At 35.1% G+C, this 12,017-nt stretch overlaps 1 protein-coding gene across 1 annotated transcript in view; it reads right to left on the minus strand.

Annotated features, from left to right (window-relative positions):
- The window catches only part of LOC148943606 (venom protease-like), a 61,182-nt gene that overhangs the window by 3,719 nt on the left and 45,446 nt on the right, over positions 1-12,017 (minus strand). Inside the window, exon 7 of the mRNA XM_089101032.1 lies at positions 9,579-9,733. Coding sequence (XP_088957158.1) covers positions 9,579-9,733 — 155 coding nt within the window. The remainder of the gene's footprint in view (positions 1-9,578; positions 9,734-12,017) is intronic.

The following is a 12,017-nucleotide window of genomic DNA, read 5'->3' on the forward strand; positions in this document are numbered from 1 at the left end:
TTCCAAAGAAATTATTCATTTAGTATCAGGATAAATATATGCTTTGAATCCATCGATTCGTGTTTTAGCTATCCACCCCCAACGTGATGCCTCCCGTGGCAATTCACACCACTGTTGGAAACTATGAATGGTATACGATTCTTTCTGCCACCTTTCATTATTCCCAAGACTTTTTATTTATTTGTTTATAAAAATATACTTTAAATCCATTGGTTCGTGTTTTCACAAAACACCCTCAACTTGATACACCATGTCAATTCACACCACCGTGCCACAATATGACAACATAATTACAATTCTGTATGGTCAAAACCTTACATGATATTATCAAAATCTTGAATGATGAAATCAAAATCGTGTCTGGTACTATCAAAATATTATCAAGCACTACCTAAATCTTGTGTAATATTATCAAAATCATGCCTGAAATTATCAAATATCTTACACTACATTATTGAAATCCCAGAAGGTATAATGAGAATCTACTATAATATTATCAAAAAGTTAGATAGTATTATCAAAATCTTGTAAGTTATTAACAAAACCATGCATGGTATTACGAACATCCTACCTTATATTAACAAAATAATTTCCTGGTAATATCAAAAACGTGGCAGACATTGTCAAATCTGACATGATATTATATAAATCATGTCTTCTATTACCAAATATGAAATATTGCAATCTAATCGTGTCTGTCATTACCAAGATTACCAAAATCATGCCAAGTATTACCAAATTTTTGCATGATACTATCAAGATTATCAAAATCTGGTCAAATTTAAGTATTACCAAAGATCTTGTGTGATATTATCAAAATCCAGCCTGAAATTATAAAATACCTTGTGCTACATTATCAAAATATCACGTGGTATAATAAGAATCCTCTAAAATATTATCAAAACTTTAAACAGTATTATCAAAATCTTAAGTTATTAGCAAAATCACGCATGGTATTATGAAAATTCTACCTGATATTAACAAAAATGTTTTTCTGGTAATATCAAAACGTGTCTGGTATTGTCAAATCTGGCATTGTGTCATTTAAATCCTGTGTGCTACTACCAAATTTAACATGGTGCAATCGAATCGTGTCTATCATTATCAAGATTATCAAAATGTTACCGAGTATGCAAGACAAGATTATGCAAGATTAAAATTAAGACAAGATTAAGATAAGACAAGATTAAGACATGATAGTATGCAAGGCAGGACAAGAGTAATGAAAGACAAGATTTTGTCATATTAACAGTATTTGGTAATATCATGCTAGACTTTAATAATATTATGTAAGGTTTTGATAATATTTGACAAGATTTCGATAATCTCGATAATAGAAGGACATGATTTTGATAGCACTTTGTTAAATTTTGTTAATAGGTAATATGATTTTGATAGCACCATATTAGATTTTAGTGATAGCAGACACGTTTTAATTATAGCTGAAAATATTTTGTTAATAGCTTGCGAGATTTTGTTTAATTACTTGCATGATTTTGATAATACCATCTATGGTTTTGGTACAGTCATAAGGGATTCTCATTTAACCAGTCGACATTTTGATAATGTATTGCGAGATTTTTCATAATATCAGACAAGGTTTTGATAGTATTATACAATAGTTTGGTAATAGTTGGCATGATTTTGATAATCTTGATAATGACAGACACGATTTGATTGTTCTATGTTAAACTTAGTAATAGCAGACACGATTTAGTTAACGTAATGTCAGACTTGGCGATATCAGACATGTTTTGATATTACAAGAAAAATATTTTTGTTAATATCAGGTATAATTTTCATAGTACCGTGTATTATTTTGTCGCATGAACTTGCAAGATTTTGGTAATACTATGTAAAGTTTTAATAATATCATAGAGGATTCTCATTATACCATGTGGGATTTTTATAATGTAGCACAAGACATTTGACAATTTCAGGTATGGTTTTGACAATGTCACACAAGATTTTTGTAATTCTTGATAATATTTTTATAGTACCAGACACGATTTTTCTACCATAATTTTAGATTTGGATAATAGCTTGCAAAATTTAGGTAGTACCGGAAGTATTGTTGTGATATCTCACAAGACTTTGAAAATTCAAGACAAGATTTTGTAATATTTAAACATGATTTGGTAGTATCATCCAATACTTTGATAATATAGTGGAAGGTTTTGATAATATTTGACAAAATATTGATAATCTTGATAGTATCATGCAATAGTTTGGCAATACTCCGCAAGATTTTTATAAACTTGATAATGATAGATACTATTAGATTACATTATTTTCAATTTGGTAACACCAGACATGATTTAGATGATATCATTTCAGATTTGACGATATCAGACACGTTTTGATATTACCAGAAAAATATTTTTGTTAATAACATGTCGAATTTTTATAATACCATGCATTATATTGTTAATAACTCTAAAGCTTTTTATAGCACTATGCAAAGCTTGGATAATTTCACAGAGGATTTCCGTTATACCATGTGGGATTTTGATATTTTAGTACAAGATGTTTGATATTTCTGGGCATGATTTACGGTATATTATACAAGGTTGCCATGCTGCTTGATAATACTTTGATAGTACCAGATTATGATTTTGCTAGCATCATTCTAGTTTTTGATAACAACTTGCAAAAAGAAGGAAAGAGTTTCTAGAGATTTCTAAGGAATTCTTAGAGACAACTCGGGAGAAGGATGTGTTTACCCGGGAGAAGTGAAAACTTAAAAGAATTTTACAAACTAATGGTCTTAAAGAGTAATAATACTTTGGGTAGTTTTCTAAAATTTTGGGAAGGATCTAACTTCATTGTGCAACACAGTGGGGTCTGTCAGATACCTGCGGAAGCTCATAAGTGGGACGTACTAACCAGAATTTGGAAAATTATTACAGCATGAAGACTCAATTTCATCGGTTTTAAAGCAAGATTCTAAGTCTGAAGACTTTACTTCAGCCCTTTTGGAACATATCTTTAATTTTCCAGACCATTTTATTTTGTTCGATATAATCTCTTTGATTTCTAGGGACCGGGGTTCAAAACAAATTCGTGAAACTCTTGAAATACAGAAAGTAAAGCTCAATCCACCCAAAATAGTTAACCTATTTTCATGTTTTATGTCATTGACCGCTAATGAACCGGATCCAAGAAGGTCAAAGAGGCTAGCTTCCGCTTTTGCTTTGAAAATAATTAGAGCATTAAACTATATGTACCTTTATTTTGTTTCGTATGTAAACTATTGTTTTTAATGGTTTTAGTTTAGTTTTACTACTGATAACGGTCACTGCATATGTGACCGAAATATTTAGTATTTTTTGTGAAATTTTATCACTGTTTGTGGAACACTGTCTATTAAAAGGATTGTTATCTCTTTTTGAACTTTTATTTAACTTGCAAGATTTAGGTAAAACTGGGAAGGATTGTCAAAATATCTAACAAGACTTTGAAAAGGCAAGACATGATTTTGTAATATTTAAACATAATTTGGTAATATCAGATAAGACTTTGATAATATTAAGGAAGGTTTTGATAACATTTGACTCGATTCTGATAACCTTGATAATAACAGACATGATTTTGATAGCACTGTGTTAAACTTTCTTAACAAGCAACAAGAGTATGGTTGAACCATAGTAGATTTTGGTAACGGCATACACGTTCTGATTGCAGCTGCAAATATTTTGTTGATGTCATTTTTCATTTAAGATTTTTATAATACCATGCAAGATGTTAATAACTAGTAAGATTTTGATATCATCTTGTAAGATTTTGATAATGCCATATTATCAAAGATTTTGATACTTTTTTCATAAGATTTTGGTTTGCCATTATATCAGTGGAGATTTCGATAATGTATTGCAAGATTTTTGATAGTATCAGACAGGATGTTTATGGTACCACACATCATTTTGGTAATACTTGGCAATATTTTGGTAATCTTGATAATAGGATATACGATTTCATTATACTACGTTAAATTTTGGTAGCAACAGACAGGATTCTGATGAAACCATTTTAGACTTTGACAATATCAGACACGTTTTTATAGTACCAGAAAATGTTTAATTAAAGTCAGGTCCGATTTTGATAATATCGTGTAAGAATTTTCTAATTGCTGGAATGATTTTGATAATACCACTTCAGGCTTTGGTAATCCAATAGAAGATTCTTGTTATATCATGCGAGATTTCGATATTGTAGTGCAAGATGTTTGACAATATCGGCCAAGATTTGGATAATACCACACAAGATTTTGGTAATGCCTGATAATATATTGATAGTATAATACTCAGTTTTGCTAGAACCATTCTAGATTTTGAGTATAACTTGCAAGATTTAGGTAATTTCCGAAAAGATTTTCATAATATCTCACAAGACTTTGATAATGCAAGACATGATTTTATAATATATTTAACAATATTAGGTAATATCATCCAAAAGTTTGATAATATAATGTAAGGTTTTGATAATATTTGACAAGATGTTAATAATGTTGATAATAGCAAAAACGATTTTGATTGCCCTATGTTAAGTTTCGTTGATGGGTAACATGGTTTTGACAAGCATCATTTTAGATTTTGGTAATAGCCGTCACGTTTTGATTGTTGATGTGGATATTTCGGTAATAACTTGTGAGGTAATGGTAATACCATGTAAGAATTTGCTAATAACTTGCATGATTCTGAGAATATTGTGTTTGGTTTTGATATCACCAAAGTGAATTCTCATTATACCAGTTGAGATTTTGATAATATAGTTCGAATTGTTTCATAATGTCAGTCACGATTTTGATAATATCATACAATAGAATGGTAATACTTGGCAAGATTTTGATAATCTTGATTATAGCAGACACTATTTCATATTAGTATGTTAAACTTTGGTAGTAACAGACATGATTTTGAATAAATTGCATGATTCTGATAGTATCGGTATTTAGTTTTGATATTGCCATAGAAGATTCTCATTATATCAGTCGAGATTTTGATAATGTAGTGTAAGATGTTTCATAATATCAGACAAGATTTTGATAATATCATACTTGTCATACTTTGGTAATACTTGGCAAGATTTTGATAATATTGATTATAGCAGAGATAATTTCAAATTACTACGTCAGATTTTGATAATATCAGGCATGATTTTGATGACACCATTTTAGACTTTGACGGTATCTGACACGTTTTGATAGTACCAGAAAATTTTGTGTTATTGTCAGATAAGATTTTGATATTACCATGCTTGATTTTGTTAATAACTTGCATCATTTTGATAACGCCAATTCAAGTTATGATAATGCAATAGAAGTTTCTTGTTATATCAGGCAAGATTTCTGTAATATAGTGCAAGATGTTTGATATTATTAGAAAAGATTTTGATAATACCACGCAAGATATTGGTAATACTGGATAATATTTTGATAGTAAAAGATACGATTTTGCTAGAACCGCTCTAGATTTAGTTAACTACTTGCAAGATTTAGGTAATGACCGAAAGGATTCTCACAAGACTTTGATAATATAAGACAAAATTTTGTAATATTTAAAATGATTTGGTAATATCATGCAAAACTTTGATAGTATCATCTAAGGTTTTGATCATATTTGACAAGATTTTGATAATTTTGATAATAGCAGAAACATAGGAGGTGGAAGCGTCATAATTGGGGGTCAGAATCTGGGGGAGTGGAATTGGATATCACTTTATAAAAAATGAAAAAATATCTTAGGAATGATAAGGGGTGCCATTGTGTGCTAGGTGGGCAGTCATAGTGTGGTACAATGGTGTGAATTGACACGGTGTATCACGTTGAGGGTGGCTTGCAAAAACACGAAACGATGGATTTAAAGCATGAATTTTAACAAGAAAATATCTGAAAAATATCTAAGGAATAATGAGGGGTGCCAGATGGTGACAGAGGACCAGTCAGAGTGTGGCCCGGTGGTGTGAATTGACATGGTGTATCACGTTGAGGGTTGGCTTGCGAAAAACCGAAAAATTGGGTTTAAAGAATATTTTTCACAAGATAATATCTTTAAAATGTCTTAGGAATGATGAGGGGTGCCATAGGGTGTCGTTTACCATCCATAGTTTAACACAGTGGTGCGAATTGCCATAAGGAGGTATCACTTTGAGGGTGGACTGCTAAAACGCAAATCAATGGATTTAAATCATATTTTATCGTGAAAATATCTGTAGAAATGCGTTTTGAATGATGAGGGGTGCCAGAAGACCAGTAATAGTTTGGCATGGTGGCGTGAATTGACATGGTGTATCATGTATAGAATGGCTTGCGAAAACATGAACCAATGGATTAAAAGCATGATTTTTAACAAGAAAATATCTAGAAAATGTCTTAGGAATGATGAGGGGTACCATAGGGTGTCAGAGGACCAGTCATAAGGTAGCACAGTGGCGAAGTTTGATATGGTGTATCAAGTTTAGGATTGCTTGCGAAACCACAAACCAATGCCTTTAAAACATGATTTTTAACAAGATAATAACTAAAAAATGTCTTTCGAATGATGCAGTTGCCAGAGTACCAGTCATAGTGTGGCAGAGTGGTTTGAATTGACATGGTGTATCAAGTTGAGGGTTACTTGCGAAAACACGAACCAATGGCTTTAAAGCATATTTTGAAAGGAAAATATCTGAAAATGTCTTAGGAATGAGGATGGGTGCCAGAGGGTCTCGTGTGCCATTCATAATTTGCCACGGTGGTGTGAATTTCCATGGGGCGCATCACGCTTGGGTAGATTGGTTAAACACGAACCAGTGGATTTAAAGAATATTAATATCATGAAAATATCTGAAAATGCCTTTGGAATGATGAGGATGCCAGAGGGTGTCGTGTGCCATCCATAGTTTTCCACGGTGATGTGAAGTGTCATGGGGAGGGGGGGTGTAACGTTCTACAGCTTAAAGTTAAGGTGGGAGGTGATAAAAGAATTTTTTGACTGTGGGGGTACTGAAATCTAACACCGAGTCAAGGAAACGGTGCATTTTCATTAGAAGCTCTAAAAAAATATCTCTTAATGTAGCTTAAATTTTCTTCTAATGAGATTATGCGAAATACGAAAAATACTATTCAAATATATGCTTGTCCACCAGAAATGCATAGTGTTGGCTCAAATAACGAGCCATTTTCATTAAAACCTCTCAGAAATATCTCTTAATAAGGCTTAAATTTACCTCTAATAACAACTCTCCCCCATGGAATTGAATGCTAGGGTCCCCGCCTTTCTTCATTTTACGCTTTTTTGCTTATATTTTATCCTATCTCAGCTTATTATTCATGTTTTGTTTTTTTTGTTGAGTTTTAATTGCTTTTTCTGTGATTTCATGATTCTGTAGTGTATTTTCATTAATAAGAATTGTATGTGCAAAAACAATGTCTATGTCTTTTAGATTTCTTGTTCCAGGATGAATCTTCAGTACATAACCGTTTAGGCAATGAAATATCTAAAACCAGTGCTATGTAACATCTCACTGATTCAATACCTAAGTTAACCTGTCTAAGAAAAGTGTCTCTTTTTCCTTTCATAGCGTGTTTAATTTACTAGTGAGAAAACGTGTTGTGAAGTTGACATTTTTTTTTCTTATTATTGCTATTGTAAGTAATGAGACTTCTGCTGCATAAAGCGTAATACTAAGGCTCGTTCAAAATGTGATTTTGCTAATACCAAGATTTAAATTGATAACATTGTAACAAGCAGCTGAACGGCAAATAGAACCAATATCCAGTAATTAATTTATTTCCCGCATGTCAACTATTCCAGACATAGGAAACACGCGATCTGTAGATTTTTGGAAATGTTTCCATTATAAAGTATTCCCCAAATCATAATAATAGGAAGGTTTTCTTGGTTCAGTTGTCTATGGCACAATTACACTGGGGGGGGGATCTCTTCTGAATCCTAAAGCGGACAAAAATTTTTGGTTCCCAGAGGAAAAAATCTTTAAGAAAATGTCTGGACAAAAAAAAAGCAATGAAGAAAAAAACCGCCTTGAAAAAAAGATGAAATCCTGAAGAAAAAATCTCTTAAAGTAGTATGTAACATCCCACGTGTGCGCCGTCCTCAGTTACAAACGGGGACTCCCCACGTGACTGGTGGGCCCTGAAATCCAACAAGTCATGCGAGACCGCTTCATCCTCGGTTAACACTTGGGGGTTCCCCACTTTACTAGTGGGCCCATCGTTGGAATTGTTTGCTAGGGGCCCAGTGAAATTGGTTTGTAGGGGCCGTGGGGGAATTAGATGTTAAGCTACAACGTTGGAATTGACTGTTAGGGCCCCGGTGAAATTGGATGTTAGCCCTTCCCTCCGTTGGAAGTGATCGCTAGGGCTCTGGTGAACTTGGATGCTTGGGCCCCGGTGGAATGGCTGACTAAGGTTCCCGCTGAATTTGCTCGCTAGGGCCTTTGTTAGAATTGGATGCTAGGGCTCCAATGGAATTGCTTGGTAGGGCCTTCATTAGAATCACTTGCTAGGACCTCCTGGCGAAATTGAATGCTAGGAATCAGTTGGAGTTGACTGCTACTGTTCCGTCGGAGTTGACTGTTAGAGCCCGGTGTCTTGAAGGTTCCTTACTGAGGAGGGCCTTGAAGGTTTATCCCCCTACACCCTTAGGTCTTTAAAACCAAAGAAGCTATTACTTAACGCGTACGTTTGCACCCTGATTTGGGGGGGGGCCTGAAAGTTTTTTCCTGGCACTCATAGGTTTTTAAATTTAACATCCAAAGAAATCATTTGCATAAGTAAACAAACCCTATCATGTAAAAAGAACCTGTGTCTTGAAGAGGTGTTTTAAAAAAAGTGTTGGCAGTGGGATTCAAAGGGATAGGGGCCCCTTTAAACCATTTGAGGCATCACTACTCTCTATCAAAAATGAAATTTCAAGCGAGGAGCGAAGAATTGCAACAAAGAAGTTATGTATCTCTCCCTTTTTTCCATAACTGCTATGATTTCTATTATTATGGACATGCTAGACACAAAACTTTGCCAGTTCTTTTCAGTTAAAGCCCTACCTCCTAGATTATTTAATATTTTTTCCGTCACTTTACTCGCTATTGCTGGAAGCTCGAGCCTTTGGCTATCGCGTCTATCGAGCCTTTGGAGTATTTTTATCGTTTTTTCTTCTTTAGTAATTATTCTTCAAATATACTTATCCTACAACTTATCCTGGCAAATAGTTTGACGATAATTTGACATAATGTAATGATTCCATCTAGAACAAATTACTTATTTATTCTCTGAGAAACAGGAGAATGTTATTCTCCAATTTCTGTTAATGCCCGCAATACAGGATTTTTGTTAGGCAAAGATTCTGCTCCGTTTGTTCTCTCTGTCCAAAAAAAAGCCTGCTACGTTGGCACTTTGTCACCTCCCTCAACTTGCATTGCTCAGAAGGTGCTAAGGCCTAAGTCTTGCAGATGGGAGACTGGCAGATGGTAAGTAAAAATGTATTCCCGTTCGAGGCTAACTTAGCAATTAAGGCGAGAACTTTTTTTCAGCAAATCGGTGTTGAATAATCAGTCAATGATAACGAGAGGAAAAAAATTACCTGGCATGCATCCTTTCTTCCTGCTGGATCTCCGGCACATATGACATGTTTCGATATAATTGCGGTTGGTATGATGCTGTATATATTTCTGCAAAGGATTTCCTCAACGACTTGGAGATCAATTTCTCTCAAAACACTGCTGGTTAATAATGTGTCTGAAAATTAACATAGACTTATAAATGACTTTGTCCTGAAGAACATGAAAAGGCTCTGGGAGAGCATGGATTCGAATGGGGAAAATGAAACTCGCCGTTACTTCCATTATACTGATGATTCGAGCGGCCTAGATGAAATTGTGAGAAAAATAAATCATTTTCTGGAGGCTCTGAGAGCTTAGAGTGCAAGAACAGGCTTGTCCTGGAATTGTCTACGGCTTGTTTTCAATGCCTGTCACGACCAGAGCTGTTTCACAAGAATGAAAACATATGGAAAACATGGTTCTATCTAAAATATGGTTCTAAAATTAGTCTTATTAGTAGTAGAAGTATATATATATATATATATATATATATATATATATATATATATATATATATATATATATATATATATATATATATATATATATATATATATATATATATATATATATATATATATATATATATGTGTGTCAGTGTGTTCGGGTGTGTGAGTGAGCGGGAGTCCGTGAGGGTGCGTGTGTGTTTGTGTGTGAGTGATTGTGTTTGTGTGTGTTTAGCTGTGTGTGTCTGTGTTTGTGTGTGTGTGGGTGTGTGTGTGTGTGTGGGAGTGTGTGTGTGTGAGTGAGTGTGTGTGAGAGTAAGTGGGTGTGTATGTAAGTGTATGTATGTATAGATATAGATGGATGTACAGATATATATATGTGTGTATATATATAAATACATATTACTTGCTCCTGCTGATGGTCCAACATAGAGAGAGATGTGATTCTTCGCCTCATTCTGAATGGTCAAAGCGTGACTGCTTCTTGGAGATCATTACCGAAATTAGAGAGGTACTGGGTAAGGCTCTCACTCCATCTCCGGGGTCTCCCACAGGGGCACTTTTAGCAATGTTCAGGGGGATCAAAATTGAAAAGTGTGCTGGCGGGTGCTTCTGCAGGTATGTGAATTAAGTGGCCGAACCCTTGTAGGGCTCTTAAGGTGAGCTGACGAGACTTGGGGGTCTGATTCATGATCTTGGCTTTGATCATACGGAACGGTATAATCAAGCCATAATAGATACAGCTTTAGTAATGCACGACTGGACTTCCATTTCTATTGAGCTGTTATCCAAGACGGTAGATAAAAGGTGAGTAAAAGATTTGACAACTTCAACAGGGTGCCATAATACGTTGAATGCTGGTGAGTTGGCGGAATTACCTGCCGGGTTGATGATCATTATTTTGTTTTCTTCCAGCTAACATGTAGTCCCACTTTCAGGGCTTCTTCGGACAGTGTATTAAGGGCTGCCTCGAGATCAGCTGCAGAAGTGCATATCAGGGCAATTTCATCTGTGAAGTCACAATCAACTAGGACTCTATCGCCATATTTCAGTCCGAATCTGGGTCAATTTGTCGTTCGATCCATGACACGATTAGTCACCGCATTGAAAAGTTCAGGAGTAGCAACACTCCTGATCTTACACCCTTACACCAATATCTATTCAAATAGCACCCTTACACCAATATCTGTGTCTTCCCTTACACCAATATCTATTTCGAATAATGGGCTTCGGTGACTATTAGCCTCGACAGAGGTTTTTGTATCAGTGTAGAGCGCACTGAACAGGTGACATTATTTTTCTGGGAGACCCGTTCGTTGTAGTATCAGCCAAAGAGACTCACGGTCAACCAATTTGAAAGCTGGTTTAAAGTCAACAAAGGCGTAGAGTGCACTGAAGAGGCTACATTATTTGTCTTGGAGACCCGTTCGTTGTAGTATTAGCCAAAGACACTCGCCGTCGACCGAGTTGAAAGCTGCTTTAATGTGAACAAAGGCAATATATGCTGTACATTGGAACTCACGGGCTTTCTCGATGACCTGGAAAATAGTGTATATCCACTCGATCGTTGATGTTTTGGGCAAGAAACCTGCTTGCTGAATCCGGTGGCACTTACGGATGAACTGGATACTTCTATCAGGCAACGTCATTGCAAATAGTTTCCCAAGAACTGACAGGAGGGTGATTTCTCCGTAGTTCGATCAATCGCTTCAGCTACCTTTGCGCTTCCATACAGGAACGATTATCTCTTTTTTCCATTCTTCAGGTATCAATTCGGCTGACCAGACGAAAACAATTTGGTTGATCAGGTAAAAATTTGGTTGACCAGCATGTGCAGCCGCAGGTTCTCCGCATTGCTGGTTCTCCAAACTTAAGCAGATTGACGGTGATCCCGCCAGTTTCTAGTTCCTTGTTGTTCCCCGAAGGGCATTTTGTGTTTCTTCTACCAAAGGAGGATCAGGCTCTGGTGGATTT

This window comes from Artemia sp. Qi Xiang Cuo, chromosome 15 (genome assembly GCF_049724085.1).
Source record: "Artemia sp. Qi Xiang Cuo chromosome 15, ASM4972408v1, whole genome shotgun sequence".
Lineage (NCBI taxonomy): Eukaryota > Metazoa > Arthropoda > Branchiopoda > Anostraca > Artemiidae > Artemia > Artemia sp. Qi Xiang Cuo.